The 24,041-nt window shown below is 44.5% G+C and overlaps 1 protein-coding gene across 1 annotated transcript in view; it reads right to left on the bottom strand.

Annotated features, from left to right (window-relative positions):
• The window catches only part of LOC128711338 (zwei Ig domain protein zig-8), a 120,199-nt gene that overhangs the window by 27,409 nt on the left and 68,749 nt on the right, over positions 1-24,041 (bottom strand). Inside the window, exon 5 of the mRNA XM_053806206.1 lies at positions 5,391-5,525. Within this exon, the coding sequence (XP_053662181.1) occupies positions 5,391-5,525 (135 nt within the window). The remainder of the gene's footprint in view (positions 1-5,390; positions 5,526-24,041) is intronic.

Here is a 24,041-nt window from a genome sequence, read left to right as displayed (position 1 = left end):
ATATTTATAGTTTATGCTGTGGTTTGGTGTTCATTGGTAGTGGTTTATTTCCCTATCTTCAAGTTCGATCATTGAATCAGTTTGCTACAGAACGTGTCTGATCATAGTAACCATGGAAACCAAACATCTTGTTGGAACACTTTACTACAAACGTATTTGAATATTCAAGATGAATACATCTCTTGTGATTTTAATCAATTTCACAAAAAATATTTACGTTCTTACTGTTTATGTGATGGTTTGGCAGACTTTTTTTTGATAAAAACTTTGGAATTTTTGTTAAGTTTGCTTTTTTTGTTCCTTTTTGTTTCCTCTTCAATGTTGACAGCGTTTGACCAACTTCAATTATCAGAAAGGATTTTTGCATGAGTTTGTACAATTCTGCATCTTAGTTGCAAATTTGTGTGATACACTTTTAAATCAGATCTATAATAACTGAAGAGTCGATGAGAAAACAACTGAGCAAAGCTGTGATTTGAATGATGTATATTTGTAACTTGCATATTTTTTAATTATTGGTGGCTATTTAATCAACTACTAAGAGGAAATAGATGAAGTGTTTAACATGTTCTTAATTATACGTATAAAAGAATAAACGAACTTATAGTCTTAAGTCAAATATTAACTATGACATAACTTTTAAAAAGTTTGTTGTAATTTGAACTAAACATATAAAACAAACAAAATAAACAAAAACAAAAAAGAAAGTTTGAAAATAAATTTGTAAATAATCCTTTCCTTTGGTGGTGAAATGAATTAGCTGTCCTTGCAGAATGCACAGAAAAACAATCATTACAAAATGAAAGGATAAATAAAAACGCGGGCTAAGAGAGAATTTTTTGCGATCGCGCAAAAAAAGTATGGTGCTCCAAATCATTACGAAAGTATTACGTTCCCGTTTTGACTTCATATGAATTGCTGGATTATTTTTTTTGCTCCGTTCTTACATTCAGGTTGACCTTTTCATCATTTCCTTTGTGATATTTGTTCCATCTCTCCACTAGCGGGGTTTAAAACGATCGCTTCACTTCCCATGGGGTTGTAACGCAATATGGCGATTGTAAATATGTAAAATGTGCACATTCTCTTTCACATTCACCCCCAGAGGCAATAAAAAGGGCTTACTGGTGTGGTGCATTTTGATCGGCATTTGTGTAAAACTTATTTGTGCTTCACCAAATGCGAGAGAAAAGAAAGAAAAAAACATGGTGCAAATAAACGAAACCGATGATTGCAATTCATTCGATGGATATTTTTTACATTCCAAAAATAGCAGCCAAAAGTAAGCCAATTCGTGAATTAATCGAAAGGGATTTTGCTCTCTTCTTGGTGCTTCGTTTCGATTCAACCGTTTGACAACCGTCTGGAAAGTTTGACCATTTCGTGTCGTTCAACGGTTGTCATCAATTTCCCCGGGGCGACACCCAATTAGGCAACACCCGAAACAAGCCCCTGTTGCCCCGTCCACCGCAGCACAATGCGCACTGGTGATTGTTAAATTGAAAGAAAAATAGCACCGACAATAATCACACCGAGGAAAGATGGAAAACTTTCGCCAGTTCTCAAAACCATCTCGATTCGGCACCATTCCATTTTGCGATAGATGGGTGGCAATTAAAGCAGATTTTTCGTCGGGCGAAGCAATCGGCCCTTTTCGGTATCGTTATTAGTGTTTGCCCTGAGCACACCTCATTGTGGCGCTTGGTATTTGGGCGGTTGTTTTTTTGTATGCCATCTGTCCCAACTAATCCACGGTGGGTTAAAAGTCTTCAGGGCCGTTATCTTCACTTCATTGGTGATCGGATTGCCAGGGGAAAACCCTGGAATGCCGCACGAATCAGCCACAGGATTTAGTTTGAGCCTGCCGACAATTTGTTCTTATCGATTGGGTGCGCTTGTTAATGTTTCTATCTCGAACAGAAGCACGGCAGCGTGCCGTGGCGCTGGTGATAGCATCATCGGGGGAGGTTTCCTTCTTGATTGTTGTTACCGCACGGTGCCGATCGGTTGCGTCATCGTTGCTTGCTGCATTGCAGAGCGAGAGAAGGGCATTGAGGAAGAGGTAAAACGAAAAAAAAAAAAAACGGTTGATTGGGCAGAAAATCGGTTAGTCGCCCGAAATATCGGCAAGCACAAACAAGAGTGTTCGGGTGTGGGAGTGGGAGCAAATGTGGCAACTGCCGGACACCTACAGCGACACAGACACCCGGTACGGTACGGTTTCGAAGCGATAAGCTTAATTTGGTGGGCGATAAATTTTGATCAGCAAATGGTTGTTGCGCTGGTTGTATGTTTCATTTTTGTTTCTGCTTGTGTCGCTCTCGGCTTTGCGTTCAATTGGCAACCTTGTTTGCCTGGCGGAGGGTCTGTCTGCTAGCTAACAAAATAGACAACATTATTGCGTAGGAGTTGCGATACCGACGATAAGCGCCAAGTGTAGCAGCAAGTCTTTCCCGTTTCGTAGCTTCTGTTCTATTTTGCTGCTTCTCCACGATGATTGGAACAGATTGGTTTACATGCTTCATTACAACATGGTAATGTGGCCTTGCCATCAGACAGCCACCACTGCCGGTTGTAACGAAAAATAAACTAAACATCCCGAAAACAGCGCTCGAGATGAGTGCAAGATTAGCGCAGTAACAAACGAGGCGCAAAAAGGTTTCGGATTGATTGATTTTTCGCACCGTAAATGACATTATCTGTAACGGGGTGTCTTGCTGAGATCAATCTGAGCAACGAGCGCGCGAGGGGTCGGTGATGATGATGCGAGAGAGATTTTCCCAAGAAGTGCACAAAACACATAAAGCTCTCCGGCGTGCGGCTTCAACCGGCCGAAGCGAAGAGTGGCACTGAATTGTTAATCAAGCCGTTGATGGGTGTACATCCATCTTTTATTAGTGCGCAGCTGGGGCAGGTTTGTGTGTGTGTGTGCTGTTGTTGTTCCTTTTTTTGTGGATGATCTTTACCTTCCACCATTTATTTGGCATCCTTTCCATTAATGATTAGTGAGACACATTTTAACATCATCAAGGATGAGAGTTGATAATGTTGTTGATAACATTCGGCACACGGTCCACTGGAAATGGTTTTGTTTTCACCCATCTTTTCATCGACCTACCGAAAGCTTACCTTCCCCAAATCCGGTGCTCAGCTTTCACTATTTTATATTTTCCACGCCGTACGAAATTCCGGACGAAGATTCATATTTCATAAATTTCGGAGATAGCAGAAACCCCTTTAACGCTTCGATAGCCCCGAATGGTGTAGAAACGCTTGCTCCGGTTGGAAAATCGACGATGAAACAAAGACCGAAAAAAAAGAAAACATAATCCTAGCTTGCCCGCACGCTTGTCTGCGAGCGCGATGAACTGGTAATAAATTTCCAGCCAGTGGAGCATTTCAACCAAACTGACCGTTCAAAATCCACACGATCGATCCTTTGGGGGTTTTCCGGACCCTTTCTGGGGGGAGGGGCACTAACGCCAAAGGTGCACCAAGGTATGGGATCATCAATTATCGCTTTTATCACTCAATTCACTGCACAATAATGAACAACCGGACCGGAAGTGGACTGTCGAAGACACTTCGGGTTATCTTTTGTTTTTCGGTGACTTTCTTTATGTTCGCACCGATCGTTTGCAGTGCATTGTTTCACGGGTTTCGGGACGGTAAAGTGGTTAAAGAAAGGAACGAATCGAAATTTTTTCAACCGAAAACGCTTTGACACTTTTGGGGGAAAGAATGGAATGGGAGAAAGAAAGGCACGAAGCAAGCGAATAACGAATCCGTAGAAACATTTCTCTCGCAATTGCACAATGTTATCGACATTCTTGGGAAAATGCCCGGTGCATAGTACCGTGACATTCCCGCTCGCGTACTACGGTGCCGCTCAACGAGCCTGGTGGGTGGCACTTGATCCGGTGAAACACCATCGCAACCTTACCGGCCAGTGTTAGGGCGGGGGTTCGTTATCGTCTGGCGGACCGAGCAAGGGCGACATGAAGGCAAAAGAAACGAAGTAAATGGCGATTGGAGAAAAAAAAACCTGACGTAAAGGAAATTGAGGCAGTCAATGATGGTGCTTCCTTTACACGGACTTCGGCAGTTCACACCAGTGTGTACCCTATAATAGCTCTACCGGAGGATGAAATATTGTCTAAAAAATCCGCGATCCCAAATAGAGCAAGGAAAGATTGGTTTCTTTTCATTGATCCTTACATTACAAGCAAAGAATTCAGAAGTGTCTTTTTAAAATAAAACAAAACAATAAATGACTGTGGTTCTAATTTTTGGAAAACATTCATCATTGCATAAAAAAGAGTCTTGATTCTTCAACATGTGCAGGGGCAGATAACACCATCGTGGCAAACGCTAACTCCATGCAACGTCGATCGAACTCTGTAAGCTGAAGCTGTTGAAAATGCAAAACAGAAATATTTCAAGCTCTAGAACACCCTTCGGCCTATAACGAGTGAAATAAAGTGCATGAAAGATACCCAAGAATGGGGATCGTTGGTAAGGCTCTTAACTTTGGCGGCCTTCATACTGATTGTGCACATTTTTCGAATATGTATGTTTCTACCGAGATTGTGCTCCGAATCATACACTTCTGCACATTTTCTACCAATTCCCGCAGCACTCGTGCATTGCCGGTATCAAACAGTCCCACCATAGAACGGAGCGCTTTGCCGATCGACGACGATGGTGTGCTGGAGGTAGATTAGACAAGTTACGGACTGGAAAGCACTCCGAGCTCCGATAGCGATGGCAGCCTGCGAATTCCAGCCTAGTGCGAGTAAGTACTCGCACAAGTATCGACATGGAACTTTCGTTGTGGAAGACCTTCTCCCGCACCTCGTACCCATCGTGTTGGGCGTCTTCTTGGGTGGTAATCTTATTAAAATAGTTGATCAAGAATAATATTCTACCTTTTTTGCTGGCATTATGGTACGGCGTAGACATTGGGGGATGCAGTGAAACAATGTCTTCTGTTTGCATCCAACTTCTGGGTTGGGTGTGAGATACAAAACAAAAGCGTATCGGTCAAGAACGACATTGCCTCCCTGGACAGAGACTAGGCAAGAGAAGTGAAGATTTGTGTAACACGCTTTTTATGTTTAACGAATTTTTGTGTTCCTTTTTGCAGCACTAGCCGCAATGTTGCGCTTCCAACTCTTCAAATGGGATTATTCTTTAGCCTTCATTTTACTTGGCTGTTGTTTAATCTCGCACATTACTTCGTTCCCGCAGCTGCAAATTCTATCGTCCCGTGCTAGGACTTCCCACCAGAAAAGGCCCACTTTTTAGGGGGCGCCCTTTACCGCTCTTTCTTTTCCCCTAATGAATAAACAAAACCGGTCGACGCGAAACGAACACAACACCGGGCTTACCTTCTCAATTATGCAAACTAAATTGATTGTTGATCCCATATCCACGTGCAGCTCGCCGGAACCGAGTATGAACGCTTCCGGGACGACCACTTGCAGGTTCACGAAATGGGAAATGACCCCGGTCGGTGTCGAAACCTGTGGAGAATGGAAGGAAGAGAAGCGGTTTGGTTAGCCTGGATGGAAACAGAGATCATTTCAGCGCAAATGTTTTAGGATGGTGTAGTAAATGGTCGAAACAAAAAAAAAAAGGGTTTCATCCGATCCTCGATCCTGGTACCCGTTTTTCCAGAGAAAATGATAACAGTTTTTCTTTTGAAACAGAAGAGATGTTGTAACAGGGAGTGATGTAAGAACTCGTTGTGCAGGTACATTCAAAAACATGGCATCACGACTTGCACAGACCAAACTTCGTTGTAAGACTTTGTGTAAACTTTGTACCATAAAATTATGAAAGCTCAAGCTCCGGGAGCAACACCTAAAAAAAATAGTACAACTTCATCACCATAAAGCAACGATATTCGTTTATTTCAAGCATCTATTGTTCTCTGCAGGACAAGCACCCGTACTGCATGTTTTCCTAATGTACATTGCTGCACAGGGAATAAGCTTCCACACCATGCACCCTGCCGACACTGGGTCGTTGAAATGGAGAACAATAACAATTTTGTGTTTCCCTCACTTGAAAAACACCACTTCTCGGTACTGCAAACTGGATGCAACTTGAAGTTCGGAAGGATATGTCTTCTTTTGTTTTTGGTAGCTGTTTTTTATTTCGTCATGCTTCCCGGATGCAAAACCTCGAGAAGATTTAGCATGTAATGTTGGTCCAAATGATAGAAAGCGCTGCATGCGCCTCTGGTGTGCTACCAGGGGTTTTTCCCATAGGGGCGCCGTGTTCTATCAAGGATTTTACGGTTCTTTCAACCATTTCTCTACGCCCGCCTGGCTGCTGGGGCGGGCGCTGAAAGACGGCCATCGCCAAGGATCATGCATATTCTCGCATGTACTGCGGGTGATGCAATGCATCAGCCCTGACGGTAACATAATTTATGTGAAAACGTGATTGAAATACGATCGGAGCATGTTCTAATCCAATCAGTTTCCGGAGAAAATGTGCCTTTCCTGAGACAGTTGCATGTGGCAAGGCAGCCGGGAACCGACCGGCACGGGTTTTGGTATAATTTCATTAAATCCTCTTAACATATTCCAGACCCCGGTTCGGGTTCTTTCGATAGGCTTAGAACAACTCCGTCTTTAACCACTTTTTCTAATAGACTTACCAACCGACTTAACGATTGCATCTGATTCTCAACAAGTATCTGCAACCTGCAATCGTATGCGTCGGTGCTGCTGCTGCTGCTGCTGCTGCAAAACAACCCCCCCAAGAAGGCTTCGGGCGGGGAAGCAATCGTCCCGCAGGGATGTAAGTACATCTCCCGGTCGAAAGAGGGTGCAGAACTTAGGAATAAGTAATTATTCTAAGTGATTTCGAAAACTTACACCCATGTCAAAGGCACCGAGGCAGGGCTGTGTGCCGTTGGACCAATTGTCCACCGCTAGTTGTTGTTGCAACAGTCGGTCGGGGATTATGATTTATTAAATGCAGCATCATGTAGCTCGGAGCGAATCAAAGATGCTACCGTGATTTAGTATTTATAGCGCTTGTCGTGGTCGTTACATCAAACCCGGAGGAGCTCCATGGGTAGGTTTTGATGGTTTCGAGTCGCTTTTCGGTCGCCTCCTACCTGACCGACGGCAGGTCAGTGGGTAAATGAGGTCGCAACAGGGCATTTCTGATGAAATGAGAAATTTGCATAAACTGAAAACCATTTGCTTTGGCAAACGGCAGGCTGCAGCGTGCGGGATGGGCGGATGAGACTCTAGTGGTTTGCAGCATCGTACGCGTTCTTGCTGCAAAATGGCTCCCCGGACAGGATGAGGTAAGCTAATCAAGCATTGTACGGCGTACTGTAGCCACAAAGCCACACACATACACACACAGACAGCCACACCTTGTGACCTGTGACGTGTGTATGATCGTCTCTCTGACCTACGTGCACGATGGTGGCCATCTTCCGCATGAATAAACCAACCGGCGAAGGATGGCCAATGGCCATTCGATTGCAACCTAATGCCTGCTTGTGGTCCCTGGGTGTAACCCTACGCTTGTGTGTTCGTCACTGCCAACGTTTAAAGCATCCCACGAACGCATGAGTGGCTATTGATTTGCTGACTTCCTTTCCGGGCCAGTGTAGAGGTAGCCTTCACCTGTATACCGGTGCGCTTGCATACGTGTACATGTAGGTTTGAAGAGTGGTGTTTGCTTTTGGGTGTTTCTTCACCAAGATCATTCTGTGGGCATCGTAAAGGGTGCTTCGACCAGGGGTTAAGTATCGTATGTTGTATTTCTTTTCCCTAATCTCAAGTGTACCCAAACCAAGCAACCGGTGCTGATTGACATGTTAGTCAAATATTTTAGAGCATTATTTATTCAGTTGTTGACATTTCCGATACAGCTCTGCGGAGAACCGTACACCGACAGTTAGGACATGGGAGGATACGGTTCGTCTCCCAAGCACGGTAGGACACGTTTCAACGTAGCTGTGTGCTCAATCGTTTCGAATATTTTTCACAGAATTTCCAAGCCTGGCAGTGACCATAAACCATTTGCGGTTGCAATATATCATGGCCATTGCGATTGGAGTATTTATGGTGATGAGATATCTTTTTCATTTGCATGTTGGGTTCCATGCCGGGGAATTATCTTGTCTGGTGGCTGTTTAGTTTTGTGTGTTCCGGAGTAAAGATTCGCATGATTAAACAAATTAGGAATTACACATTCCCACATGCCGGAACACTCGGCTCTGGGTAATTGTTTTTATTGGCATTTGAATTCATTTGGTTGACTGCGGGTGGATGTGCAGTACGGTCAACAGTGTTCAACATCTGTTTTTCTCGCAAGGCTCTGGATTTCATGAATATCAGGAGGTAATTTAACATCCGTACCTCAATGAAAAACGGTTTAGCATATCTCAAACAAATTTAAACGATTATTAAATAGTTAATCATTCAATCCGTTTTTTCCACTACAACGTGTTGCTAATCGGTTCCTGGAATTAAGTTGTAACCTCTTTAAGTTGAAGTATAGACACGAGAGAATTATTAAAACGGGAGGTGAAATATTCTAAGTTATTTGTTTAATTTTTGCCTTATTCCAATAAACCCTAAACTAAACCAAATGCCATTCCATCGTAAAAATTATCTATTTGTACATAATATTTCCATCTGTTGTATAAGTGTTTACTATTTTGAAGAATTGTGGATTATTTTTCAAAAAAAGATATCGTCAAATGATGTAACGATCCCGTTCTTGTTTTTGTACTGCAAATTTTACACAATTGAAAATATTTCTCGTGCATGTCCAACCCGGCTTCCCGGGACGTTATCTCAGCTGCACCATAAATTAGAGAAACAATCAACGGACCGATCCATTCAGCGGAACTCAACAAAGGATCATCTCCCAACGGACACACGGCGGGTTCGTGTGATGAATCATGCACGGTTGTCAGTGTTTTCTGTTGCATCCAACACAACAAATGGGATTTGTTATGTCCATAATAAGAAAGGACGCACATCCCTTCCCGCTCCCACCGATTCTCAGCACAACAAAAGCGCAGCATTAACCATTATTTTCCGCACCGTTCCATTGTTGCACAACGGTTGGTTTTTTTTTCCTCTTTATTGTTGTAGCGCAAATACATTGTTCCGCGTGCAACAGCTGTTTGACTTTTTAGTTGTGTATTTTATTCGCACACGAAAATTACAAAAGGCCCGGTCGCGTATCCATCTTGCCAATGCGATAAACGCCGGCGACGATCTGTTTCCGCTTGTGTCGGGCCTCGACAAGGGACAACAATGTGCAGCCCCGGAGCGTTGCATTCGAGCGCATCGATTTATCTTCTCACGGGGCGAAGCTTACCGAAAAAAAAACACATTGCCTTTCCGACATTGCCCCGAAGTTACGGCACCACGGCGTTGGAATGGGGGGTTGTTTTTGGCGTAGTCTCTCCCGTTGCTTGATGCACCAAAGTGTGTCCCTGGTACCTGACGATAGGGGTTCGATGCACACGGATTGATTGAACACGGACAAGCTCATGCAACGGGCGATTGGGGGAGCGTAGCTCAGGAAGGCACGGCAGGCAGGTGTTTTGTGCAGTGGGAAAACAATGTCAGCTTTGTTGATGCTTCATTATGTGCGGCGGTTCGGACCCGCGCGCTTGGTACAGATTCGGGTGGATCTTTCATTATTTTTCCGCTCGGTCGGTTCCGTTTACCGAGGCTACACGCTCGAATGATGAAAAGCTCGCGAAGCCGCATCGAACGGGGTGTAGCACGATCAGCAAACCGCACGAAACCGAACCTAAGCTACCATTTTGTCCCCCGGTCTCAAGGGAGCGTTGCCGGCAGTTTCTTTCTTTTCTGCCAGTAGTTGTTTGCCTGCAACGAGACCGGGCGCCCGTAGAACAATAACGGGTTTCCCGCGGCGGTTGCACACGCTCACGGGACGCACGGTTGTGCTTCGAAAGGACGGAGGGATGGCCCAACCATTGATGTGCTTCAGAAGCACAGCACACACTACGGTGAAAAAACAGACCACCGGCAGGGTATGCCACTGACTTTGCCGGAATGCAACCGAACGGAACTCATTGGAGGGAACAGTTTTCCGGGCGCTTTTCCTACCCAAAAACACACAACAACACGATGAAAATGGGGATGGTGTGGATGGAGGGAGCAAACCTCCTTCCTCGGGGGAAAAATCAACAGTACCAAAGGGGAGGGGGAGGAAAGGGGAGGACAGATGGAGGGCTTCACTTGCAACCGACAGCAACAATCGCTACCACAAAAGTGCCACGGCCAAACCATAATGTGTTGCAAGATAGTCACCCCATTGTGTGCCATTGTGCCGTGTATCTTTCCTTACGGGCTCGTGTCTTGTGTGGATGCATTTTACGGACGAATGTGTGTGTGTGGGAGGGGGGAGGAGGTTTTTGCTGATGAATAACAGAACAGGCGCATCCCGGTTCGGTTAAAACCACAGAAGAAAAGCTTCTCTACCTCCAGAGCGTACGATAATCAGGACAGGATGATGATGCGAAAGATCCGCACAGAATCCACATACTGCACCAACCCCTAAATCCCACCTCCTCCACCCGCTCTGGCATATTTACTATTAGAACATTTTCAAATTCAGCGGAAAATTTTTGCAAAACCTCCAATGCGTGGCCAACACACAAACCCACCCACCCTCCAAACATGGCCCTGCTTTCAGGGCTAAAGGGGGTTGCTTTTTCCCCATCGCTCTCGCACGTCCGGGTCCGATGCGGTTACTCGATTTTTCTTTTCGCTTCGTGTCCCAAAGAGAAGTCTCCGCTTCCCGCGTGTTGTGGACTGGCAGCGTCAAGTGTGGAAAACGACAACAATGTAGTCTTGTGGTCCTTCGTATAATCATGCGCTCGTCAGGGTGGGTACGGTTCCGCCCGACAAAAACCCTGCCATCATTAGAGCCCACCGGCAAGAAAGCAAAAAAAAAAAACGAACCCCAGCTGCACTACAAACCCCCTAAAGATGGGATGATTGCACCACGGTACTTACTTTGGTTCATGGAATGGAATAATTACGACAAGTGATGCGCAAAAGAGACTCCCTACTACGTGGAAGTGTTTGTGTGTGTGCATCATTGCTTTATGCACTGTTATGTTGTTCTCTATTGGAAACATTTTGTGAGTGTGTGTGGGTGCTGGTGCGATGCACAAATGTTGCTTCATAGTGCTCTACAGCAGGACAAAAAAGGGGAAAATGGTTCTCTAATCCTACTGAACTCATCAAACCCACGAAGCATAAACCGGACGTGACCGTAACCGGAGTGTACTCGAACATGGCGACCGTGACCCTAGACCGATCGTGCAAGCGATGTCGTGACACGATTGCTACAACGTAGTTCAATAGGTATTGGTAATGGGTGACGAAGTCTTTAAAAAGCTGATGATCCACAGAAAGATGTCGTCAACTGGTCGAACAATTGCTAAATATGGACCGTTCTTGAAATTATCATTGAAGTTAGATGAGATTTGTGAGGTTTGTTGAGATTTTGGACCACAATTCTACTGTAATTACCTCTGACAGTATGACGCACACATCCCACCCTCCTTCTAAATGGGTATTAATGTTTTAAAATCCTTGTGTCACTTGTCGTTTGCTGTGTTAAAAATCTCAATCACACCCAGAAACCCTGACGCTCGTGTGGAACTCCCTTTTCGCACAAAACGGAGGGATGTTTAAGAAAATAAAATCCCCCAATCCCGTGCGCTATTTCTATGCGACAAGCGTTCTCGTCGCTGTACGCCGCATACAAAAGCATACTAAGTAGCGCCAACGGACTTCCTGTCGCGTCTTTCACCCTCCCTGCCCGCTTGCGTTCCCCGCGTTGGTGAGAATTCCCCCTCGGGGGATAGCAGGCAGGAGAAATATTATCATTATGATAGATACGCTCGCGTTGTCCTGCGAACGTGCGAAAGAGGGAAAACAGTCGAGAGCCGTGCACGGTTGGGGAGCTAATGCTTATAGGTTCGCGCATAGGCAAGGACAGCATGGCAAGGGGACACTGCACGTGGAAACTGGGAAGGAACCGACTCCGAAGGCCACCAACATCCGTCATCTCAGGTTCGACAAATCTCGGAGGGCTCCATTTCAGTAACGACGTCAAACTGCGTGGCGTACGTGATGGATGACGGCTGAAGTGTGCCATCTCACCGCAACCATGTGCCTGTGTAGACCACACAGTGTGTGTTTGTTAGGCTGTGTTGGATGAGATTGCTTTTCGGCATTGCCGCGAAGCGGTCGGTCGGTTCGGTGCCGGGCACAAACCACGGACGACAATGCGTTGGAGGTTTTCGCTGCTAGAAAAATAGCATTTTCCCGTCCTGACGAGCGCCTAGGTAAGGTCTGCTTTATACGCAGGAAATGGAAATGTCGCCTAAACGCTTCCGTACGAATGAGGTCGATGTGTGTGAGTGTGTGTGGGTGTGTGTGGAGGAGTATATCAGTACCGGACCGGGAGGGTTTTGATCGTGTTTGAATAGTGCTCCTTTGGAGGAGCGTCGTGATTGAATCCGCGACACACGGGTAGTGTTTGCAAAGGAAGAGATTTCGCATGTACGTTGCGAAAGGTATTTATTTTACCATTATTACGACCCATTCTTCAGGGCGCTGGGCTTTTCGAACTTGTGTCCTGTGATGCGAGATGCACTGTGCGGTTTCATGTAGTAAACGATGAAAGGATGTGTGTGGTTGATTGCTTCAGATAAATGGTATAAAGTATAGTAAAACTCGTGAATGGATCAAACCACATGATTGGTGTGCGGTTTTATAACTGTTTCAAGGTAAAGCTGTATAATAATTGACATTTTAATGCTGTTCAAGGGTAAGGCAAATGTCGTGAATGTTCGATAAAAATCCATTCCACAAGAATTAGCACTGAAAAGCTCATCATCTAACATTATCCTATTATCACTAAATTGTGATAATTAATTTTTGTTGTAACAAATAATTGCGGACAACTAAAGGCAGTTTAGTTAAATATCAAATAGTATAAATTATGATACATTTTTGGCGGAAGACTAGCAGGCCCCCGATACATGGCCCCGAAACGGAATATTTCATGTGCAACAGTTTCCGAGTACTGTGGGAAAATATAAGTTCCGATGGGAAATATTTGTTTTACGTAATTTTATGTTTATCAAAAGTATCTCAAAAGCTTAAAAAAGACAAAAACAAAGCTTAATTGCTCTGCTTTGTTAAACATAAAACTATTCCTTGTTTTATTGCATGTTAATGTAGTCCCAGTCCTGGCTGAATAATTTTGAATACCAATTTCAGGGATCTCCGAAATGGGGCACGATCGTGATCTTACACCATAGATACCATATCATCATAAACACAGAACCGGATAAAGATCCGTTTAAAATAAACAAAAAAATAATCCTAAGGATATAAAACACCATTATCTATTCTCGTATTATCTTCGAGACACACCCTTGAAAATCTGCAACAGTATCAAGCAAAGTCACCTTCAACACACATCTCAAGCTCCGACAGTCAAATAAAATATGACTTTAATTATGCATACAGAGAACCAATTAGCTTGTATTGGAACAAAATCGTTTACCTAAAATAAGAAACATTAGATTGCATGAACTAGCCAATGCTATCACTTTTACATGCGACGATTTTTTTTAATCCAGCATTGTTTTTTCCACCTGGAACCGTCATCAAAATCCGTTATCTCCATTCATGTGTCACTCGTACCCAATAATCCGACGATTACTTCTGAAAAGGGTTCACCTTTCACGACTGCAGTTGATCCAAAGGGTACCAGTTCCAGTGTACACCCGGCGGCAATGCTTTATCTCATTAAAAATGTGACATCGCTCTCGAAGGTTTGCCGCACCTTGCCGCCTGAACACGCTCTCCAACTGCAGGCATCCCGTTTGGTTTGTTTGATTTACCTTACATTTGCAACTCGGAAAAAAAATCCCACAACCATCCCATCTGATATAAGTTAAAGCCGGGCACGGGAAGGGATAACAAAAAAAAAAACCGGATGTGCCCTCGGTTTCTTCTTCGTTCATCTGGTACGCCAAACTCGCACACGTAAAAGCCTCCGAGCATGCAATCAGATTCCAGGGCCAGTTTCCGCCCGGTGAAACGGGGAATCCACAAAACTGCTGAATACCTTCGGTACCTGGTACCCGAGGCGGTGTGATAATCGTCACCATTCACGTCATGAATTGGCCGCAACGTTTCCGTTTTTCTTTCTACTTTCCAAAAATTTGGAAGCTCCCAGTTTTTTTCATGCTCTTCCTGAGTGCTCCCCTCGCAATGAAAAAGGCACACCCGGGACACTTTTTAATGTCGATGAGCTTTTTGCAGTACGTTTTGCCGCGCTATCCTTTGCATCGCCGGTGTGGATATTATCGCACACCTAGCGGGGCCAAACAAAAAAGGAAAAACGCGGTTGGCCATAGGAAAATTTGTATTGATGCACCAGGGCCGTCAGGTTCTTCGAGGGATCCACCAAAATGGACGCCTATTTTAGGGGCAGAGAAAATCGCACCGCCGACGGGTTGATTTTCTTTCAATTTCACCACAACCTGCACCGGTAATGGGCGATTTAAAATGCCATTAAATGGATTTAATGAACTAAATTTTGCAACACCTTACCTTTTTTTACGGGTACGCAAAGGTGGCCGACCGAAATCTGCCAGTTTCACTCGAACGTTCAGCCCGTCGACTTATTGCTCGAGCTTATCCAACATCTTTCGTTTCACATTTCAAGGGGCAGCAATTTTTGGGGCGCAAAAGAAGAAAAAAAAAACAGAAAAGCACCAGAAACACCATCACATGCTGGAATACTTGGAGGCTCATCACGGCGATCCAAATTGGATTCGTACGAACGATGAAAAATCCGCCCATTACGTGATTCTTGATGGTGGTGAAAAACGGGACGCCCTCAGAAAGATGGTTGGCTGGCTGGGTGGGAAAATGGTACCGTTTTTCGTCAGTGGCTCAATTCTCGACATCGGTTGAAAGGCATGCCCAAAGCCACGCAGTGGGAAGGATTAAGGGATTGGGCCGGGAGTTTTGTGGGACGAAATAAAGGGGTACCCGTACGGTACGGTGTTACAGTATGCGGCGAGAGACAGCAAAAGAAAGAGAAAAATTGAGTGAGTGAGAGAGAGAGAGAGAGAGAGAGAGAGAGCGAAAGAGCAAGAAATAGCGCAAAGCAAAGCGGCATAGTTTTGCTGATAAGTTATTTGGTTCACTTTTTATGAGGTTATTAACGTGATATATGAGCAGCAGCAGAGCGGTAGTTTTTCGAGGCCGAGTAATTTTTCCACTTTGTTTAAGGGATACGATACGGTGGTGTGGTCCCGTGCGTAGGTGAAATGGATGAATAGATGGCGTTATATTGCTTGCCGTTCCATTCGTCTGCTGCTTCATCCCATTGAAGCTGAAACTAAACCGGGCGCTAGTTTCCAGCCAACATCGAACCACAGACACACACATTCACACGCACACACACCCTCACATTACTGATTCTCCCGGGGTGGTGGTGAGGTTTGCAATTTTTATGATGTACCACGTGTAATCTAAGCCATCATGAATTTTAATCAGATTACCGTCGTAGGTGTTGGAACGCGCGGGATTTGAGTGCTCTCATTTTCGGGTATAATGGTTTTTTTCGGAAGATTTCGGGCGCAAGGAAGTCAACAAACGTTGGTTGGAGGCTGTGAAATTATCCAAGAAAAGGGGTACGCGCGAAGGGTTTGTGCGGTTCGGCGAAGAATATTTGGTTTGAAAATTATCTTTCGTGAATTAATAATTAAAATTAACAAGATTTTTTGGTAGAAAGAATGCTATACGTCATCGGTTTCTGTCCCAGGATGAAGTGACAAACTTGTGATTCAGGATGATATAGGATTATCACATGTGAATGATCATCGATAAAAGAGTTGGCTATAATTGAATATAAATGTTTTCAGTTTAATTGTTATAGGTGCAAACGATTTCTGGATTATCATCGATTTAAACTCAAAAATACCTGTCACGCTCTGGATTTTGTTCCAAACGAAGTAGATTTAGTACAAGACATTCTCGAATGTCACGCGCGTTTGATGCATTTGAAGGTCGAAAGTTATTCGAGCAATGCTTGAATTTCAGATGCTCTCGATGCATTTCAATGCATCTCGATGCATGCAGTCATTCGAGGAATTCTTGAAAGCCACGAATCTCAGATTGCATAGCTTCGCAAACCATGGACCTAAGCTTGCAAAAGCTCGAGAAACGGGAAAAGATTTAGCATCTACAAATGTATATTAAAATTTCAATAGAGATTTAATAGGCAGAGAGAAAATTCACCCAATAATTTTAGTATTTTTTTTTCAAGTTCAATATCCGAAACAGACATCTTGAATATTATTGTCTAAAAGTGTAAAATAAGTGTTTGAACATAATCAAAAATAACTTCTATTGTTTCGAATTGTTGAGGTGATAGTAATCGCTAAGTACACCGCTTAACCATCTATTCAGAAACAAAGAACGATTGTAAGAAATACAGAAAAAACACGAGAATTACACACATGACTCCATAATAAGCACATGAATTTAGTCGTGTAAAACAATTTAGCTACGGTTGCATTAGCATTCGCTAACAACCGCAGCGATTCGGGCACACGGTGCGATTATGTGCCTTTGCCGCAAGTACACCCTTTCGCCGTTTCCTTCCAGGTCATTTAGTTTCGCAACCATCAATTACGGGTGCATTATTCACCGGAGTCGCAGCAAATTCTTTACCGCAAGCCCAGCGAGCAGCAACCATTTTTCACGGGAAGGGAAGCAGCTCGTGAAATCGAAGGACGACGGACAAACCACAAAACCATGGTTATTAATACCGTTTCAGCGCTTCCTGACAATATTGACAGTGAAATCGGTTTATCGTCGGTTCCGTTTTGCACCGGCTTTTATTCTGCTCCTTTCACCATTGCACGATACCCGGTACGAAGGACAAACAGCCAGCGTCACATCAACATTCTTGCAGCCATTAAATTCGTTTCGTTGGTTGGGGTGAACTTTTTTTTTGCTTCGCCTCTTAGTTATTCATGTGTGTGTGTGTGTGTGTTTTGTTTGCTGGGTAAAAGGATGCTTTTGTCGTGCGTTGGATGCAAGGGAGGCATTCAGGAGCAACACTCCTGAAGGGGTGAAAAACCCATTTTTCATCATCCACTTATCGGTAGGGTGAGCCTATAAATTGTGCACTCTCGTCGGCCAAGTGTGCGTGAAGTACGTGAAAATGAAACAAAACGTACCACACGCGCTTCGGTTAGCGGTTGTCGAGCAGCGTCGAGTCAAAGTAGGCGAAAAAGCAATTTATCTCTTTTCAAAGATTCCAATGTCCACGCACAAACGGGTTTGGTTCTGTGCACTGATAAGGGAGAACAGTCGTGAAAGCTATGATGTTTCGCTAACAAACAATTTAAATTTGTTTTGTCTTTAAGTAGCAGTTATAGAAATTGAGATGAAACTTACTATAAAACTCATTTATTTATAAACCACCAGGAAGTGGAGTATTTCGAGCCTATTAAAGCAGTCCATGTATAGCGCTAAATACGCTCACTGTAGGTTGTAGGTACAATGTGCGCCTTTCACCTAATTGCCGTCTTTTGTTTTACTACCTACCATTGCAGATATGACAAACTTCTGCACGGGTAATAAACAGATTGGATAAACATCCTTCGAACACGGTCGAACATAAAAGCTGCTACCGTGTTACCAGTGGCCGTGAAAAAACTCTCACCGGGATTCGTAATGCAAAACAACACGGCCAAAACACTGCCAGCACCAAGTTCTCGAGATGCACACAGTTTAGCAAACAACAGTCTAATGGCACACCGGTTTAAATGTCAAACCGTTGCGCGTGTTGCCGGCGCTGGGAAACGGCTGGCGTGTGCCGAAGAAGCTGCCGTAAATTCTCTCGTGAGATTTATTCCGGCAACGTGTTGAGTGGCATTAATTACCCCTTGTGACACACAGACGCTGGGTGCCTGCCTGCCTGGACGTGTGGTGATGGGGGAGAAAACGTGAACTTGTGGCGGTGTGTGTGTGTGTGTGTGTGCCGAGTCGAGCATAAAACTTTACGCTCCAATAGCTCTTCTGCCCGGTGGCGGCTCAGAGGTGAGGTCCCATTTTTCATGACCTCGTAACGAATGGATGTGCTTTCGCCTGGAGCACATTTTCAATATCGCCATCCTTGCGTGGTTGGCAAAAGCAAAAACAACAGAGGAAAAAAAAACACAAACCCCCCCGGGGGGTCTTTTGGTTTCGTTTCGTGCAGGGAGGTGTTTTAAAATTAGGTCGCCTGTGCCAATACCCGATACCTCCCGAAGCCACCTTCCCCCTCCCTCCCAAAAGGAGGCTTGTTTCTAGCGGACAGCATGGTGAGCGGGCTTGAAATGACAGTCGTAAAGAAAAAAGCAACCGATAGCATCAACGCGCCCACACCGTGACTGAGCGGGTTAGAATTGGTACCATTCTGGGAAGGAGATTTTATTGCATCCAACTTCCCATTATTCGGCTTTGGCGGGCCGAATGGGTGGGTTCCGCGCCAAGCGAACGGAAAGCAAAAGGCGCCCGGAAATGGTGCCCTTTTGCGAGTGACAATATGGTTTTAATTAGTTTGTTTATTTGCAGAACGTGTGAGATTTTTCTACCCTGCGCCCGAAAACACCAACCCGGTGCCCGTTGCCATTTCGTGCCGGTTTGATATACGACCGACCGGTGCCAACCTTTTGGCAGGACTGTGGGATGCAGGGAGCGGTTTTCACATGATTCAGATTGTGCGTTCTGCCAAAAAACCTGGGATTTTGTGTGCGTTTTGTGGTGGTCTATTTATTTTGCACTCCCTTACCGACCTCCCAAACCCAACCCCCAACACTCACTTCACTCCCGCCGGTTGGGTTTTCGGGGGGGGCGGTTTTATCGAAGCACCAAGCTGTGAAATTGTTGTTAATCTTTTGCGAGGTGCAATTAATGTTTTAGCATCCAATTTAGAAAAATCTCCCAGCTGCGGGCTAATTGGTGCACGGCTCCAGTGCTGGGACATCCAATTTAAATGTTTGCTCTGGCCTTGACGGTCTGGTTCGGCGCTTTTGTAGCGGGGAAAAGGTTTGATGGAATGTTAAAAAGGTTGTTAGAAATGGTTGAGAGTACCATAAAATATCGATTAAAGGATGCGATGGTAGCCATGCCCGGTGCTAGCAGCATGAATTCTACGTTAATTTATCGGTAAGTGAAAGGCGTACATACAAAATTGGAGCCATCAGTTAAAGACGAACTTCAGAAAAAGAGATAAAATGATAAATTTACAGCCGTTTTTGGATTGTTTTCAAGATAAAATAGATACATTTTCTTGAAAACGGGCAGGTCAGTAATGTCATATCGAAAATGTTTTAAGGCTATACATCCGATATAGAGCTTTTACGTGATTAAACTAATTCTTTGCTTTCTTTGTAACTAACTAAAAACTATTTTTTAAAGTTCTGCCGGATACAATAAAATAAAGTCTTAAAAATAAATAAACACAAACAAAATTATTCTTTAAGATATTTCATACTAAGTGTACATGAACGTCACCCATTTTTGGGTGACGTGTGTCCCGAGAAGCTACTGGTGTCACCCATAGTTGGCTGACACGGTACGGCACGCGTTAAATGAAGACACTTTTGGATCAGTCACATGCGCTTGCATTAAAGCGGAGTTTTTCGTGACAATTATTTAACATCGCTTCTGTTTAAAGTGAACTCCACCCAATCGCAAAATTAAACCATCTTGCCAGTCAGCTGCTTCGAACTATTTCTTATTGCCCATCGGACCGTAACCAACACGGTCCCGATTGAAGTACAGAAAATGGCTTGTCAAATTACCAAGTTATTACCATGTTGTGCGCGCTACGGTGAGAAATTTATGTAATCGGCCGGCACACAGACGGCAACGGCAAAGTGTAGGGATTCGCTTGGCTGCACCGAAGAAAAAGACATTTCCCGGTAGCCGGTCGGTGTTTGGACTTATGAAACAATTTACGATGACAGCTGCCGGGGGCCAAACTCCAAAGCCGCCCGCTCCAACATGTTTCGATTGCAGGCTCGAAAGCTTCCACCCCACTATCACCGCGCTATGGGTGGCGTTGGCGGGAGTGGGAGTGCTTTCCGGCGGCTTGATTCGGCACACCAGAACATGATACGGTTAATAAATTAGGCACGGTACCGATGCTTTACGCAACTGGCCGCTTTCGGTTCGGCTACAACCGTGACGATTTGTTTTTCCCGTGCGCCACACGGTGTAAACTGCTCGACAGTGGTGGTTTTGCTGCCGTTTCTGCGTGACACGAGGCCGAAAAGTCGCACCGAGCGCGGTACATTTTCGAACTTCCTGCGGCATGCCACAATCCGCTCCGGATCCGCTGACTGGTTGCTGTGTGTCTGTCTGAGGTGGCCATAAATTAGAGGGCATTTATTCGTTGTCACAGCACGGGGCATGGTACATTTTGTGCCGATCGATCGAACAAAGGCACCTCACTGGCAACCGAGCCAGCTTGAGCCCTATTTGCGTTTTTCCCTGCCTCTTTTTTTTGCTAATGAAAATCATTGTTCCAAACCAGCTGTGTTTCTTCGGCGTAACCACATTCGTGTACGCGGGTGCACGGTGCGGTTTTCTCGGTCGTACCGAATATTTAATGATGGAACAATATTTATCCCAACGAAACCGTTCGTCATTGGGTGCAAAGCCACCGGTTGGCGGAGGGGTTCATTAGAGTGTTTGCGAGTGTGAAGTAACATTCGCCTTAATTACCGTCGAAAATCCGTAACCGCCGGAAATTATCGGATGATGTTCCGAGCTTCCACTGTTGCAACTTCCCAAAGCGCCAAAACGGCTACTCACACAAAACACCCGTACCCGGACTGGTGATCGGGATCGGTTGTCGGTGTGTACGTTTGCACGTGTGACTAGATACGGAGTGGAGTAATTTTCGACAACTTTAGCAGTCATACCGCAACCACAAACTGCATCGAAATGGTGGTGAGCAAAGTTTTTGCCCCACACGCTCCGCCGCTCCCCCCCTTTTATCGGGTGGAATGTTCGGCAAAGTGTTTCGGGAAAGGAACTGCAATGCTCATTTCGTTGTGGTTTGCATAGTGAAACGAGTGCGAGTCGTTTTAGTTTTGTGTTTTGTTTTTTGTTTTGCTGGGATAATGTATCGTTGGTATAAAAGAAGAGGATGGTGGGATTGTTTAGTATGTATCTGTTATCCGTAGTGGTATGTGAATGGACGACGTTTTTCAGTTCCTTAAGCTATTGTGTGTTTGTCCTGTAAAATCCTTCAAAAACATATTTAAAATTATTTAAGAATGTGGTTCAAAGGGTTAGTTAACATTTTTCCAATGTAACATTAAGTGTTTAACTTACAGTGCGCAACATAACTGTATGACATCTTGTGTTTAGAGGATAATGCATGGTGCTGACACCTCGGAAAAAAACAGCAATTTACTGCAGTAAAATAAATAACTCGTGAAAACAATCGAATTTATCCACCGAAAGGTTTGAAAGGAATCCTTCGAAAGGATAGATTTTGTTCCCATTCGGAACCTCCGGAACGACATGATTACCATTCATAAAATGTATGCCCATCACTAGCCAGAAGAGGAAAAAGAGTAGCAGTGAAGATATCGGAAGGGAAAGATCAAAGCCAGAGAGGTTGAACAAAACTGCGGTTAAAATGTATCGAAAAGACAAGAATTACATTGTTGGAAAATGTTGCAGAATATGAGTGAAAATCCAGATAATCGTTGATCGAAGTAGCCATTCAGCATATCGCTGTTCAATGCTGTTCAACAGCACAAAATTATCCTATAGCCGGTGAAAACGTTTAAAACTAATTTCAAAAACTGTCAAATGTCCATTTAACATGTGCTGGATCTCGACGTTACAACCGTACCATTGTTAGTGGCGTAAAGCATTACTGCAGCTGCTACCGAAGCATAAACGATGCCGACCAATCCCATCCCGTGTGGGTGAAGTAACAATTCCCCTCCCGGGAGGCAGAACGCTGTCAACGGGCACTGTCGAACGGTGGTCCAAACGAAGCGGAAGGGCCGAGATATAGAGCAGACGACAGGAAATTTCACCAACTACATCAGACTTTGGTACCGTGTGCTTAAAGTTGCTGTCGTTGCATTTTACCACCCATTGTGGTGCACCTTGCTGCAGCTACTCCTACCTCCCCCCGAATAGATGCCGTACCGTGTGCACTTTCCTTTTTGCAGCGTTAGTTACAACTGCGAGTAGCACGCATACATCGATACACCACTCGGCAGAATAGCATTTGCCCGTCACCGAACGGCACTTAACCCACTGGCTGGCATTGCGTTTGCTGAGGAATATCACCACGCCCGAATGTATGCAACCATTTAAAAACTTTGACAGTTAATTTAATTTACTCTCCTACCTTTGGAAAAATGTATCTGTGAGTAAGCCAGTGTTGGGAGCGTGGAAATGGCATGAAGCATGTTCACTTCCGCCCGTGGAAAGCTGGTTCTGACTCAGCGTAGCAACGCGTGTTGGAGGTTGTAATATTTCACCGGTTGTCACTGCGAGTGTCACGTGTGCTCGAAACCTGTAGTCGATAGTGTGGCTTGCAGAAGACGAATCTTCCCGTGAGTAAAAAAAAAACCGGGAACGGGTTTTTGGGCTGCTGACGCTAAAGTTCACGAACACGTACAAGGCTAACCGGCAGCACAATGAGACAGTTGGTAGCAAAACTCTTGAGCGACATCCATCATGGCGACAATCTTTCGACAACTTCCACACCATCGGAATGAGATGTTCTGCTCGCTGCCGGTGGTGACAGTGTTAATAGATTTTTGTTGAAAACTTTTGCTTAAATTAATATTTAATCTAATCGTGCAATACTGGGAACATGGGCAGGAATGAGCAAACGCGGAAGATCACCGTTAGTTTCCTGAGTTCTGAGGTGAACTATTTGACTTGGAGGACACAATTTATTGGTTCAAGTTTTGGTGAATGTTTAATTCAATTAGACCGTCATGTGAAGGCACCCTACGATTCGGGTGCTACTGTAAAAGTTCTAGCACGGCGCTTTTCTCTCAGATAATTTTCGAACCAACTGTCAAATTGGAAAGATTGCTCTAGCATCGGTCTTTTATTACAAGAAAAGGATAGTTTAAAAAAACAATGTGCAAAATTTGTAGATAAGGAGAGAGTTACAGTACCTTTGGATTGAAAGTGAACCAACAATCTTTTATATATCTTTTGCGCGTTTTGTTACGAAGTGTCCCATTTTTAAGTTTATTTAATAAACATAAATGTCACCTTGACCAGATATTACATTTCACGTTACAGACGCATTTAATGCCGCGTTAAACATTATGTTTATGTTTTGACTTCAGCCACAAATTATGAGCCGAAACGTTTAACGATGTATCGCAGCTATTTCTTTGCGGTTTCATCAATATTTTTACACCGCGCTTCCACGGAGATTGTAGATATTGATCCGGTTCATAAAACATGATACTTTGAGTGGAACTGATCGTGTGATAAAAAAATGGCCACAGTTATGGAGTGTTTTGTGGTAGTGATTTGTTACAATATCGGTGCACACCGCACACCGCTTTCGCGAGGATGGCAGACGTGCTGTGTGCATTATATTCTAATACATTTCAGGGATGGCATGCAAATCACACGCCCCGCAGCACATTTCGAACGCACTTGACCGTTTGCGGGAGCTGTAAAAACACGGAGCTACACGATCACTGCAAGTACCCGGGGTCGGGTGGTAAGCTCAACCGCGCGCCTTAAGCATTGGGCAAGACATTATTCGGTGGCCTATTGATTCGTTTCGCGTGTCGTAAATGCGAAGATTGGGAAACCAAAAGTCACACCGGGGAGCTCAATTGTATGGCAAACAACAAGACACGCAACGCGAACGAGCGGTGGGGGACTTAACCTCTTCAAAGATCGTAA

Source organism: Anopheles marshallii, chromosome 3 (assembly GCF_943734725.1).
Source record: "Anopheles marshallii chromosome 3, idAnoMarsDA_429_01, whole genome shotgun sequence".
NCBI classification, from domain to species: Eukaryota; Metazoa; Arthropoda; class Insecta; order Diptera; family Culicidae; genus Anopheles; species Anopheles marshallii.
Note: the sequence above shows the minus strand (reverse complement) of the source record. Positions and strands in the feature narration are given on the sequence as shown.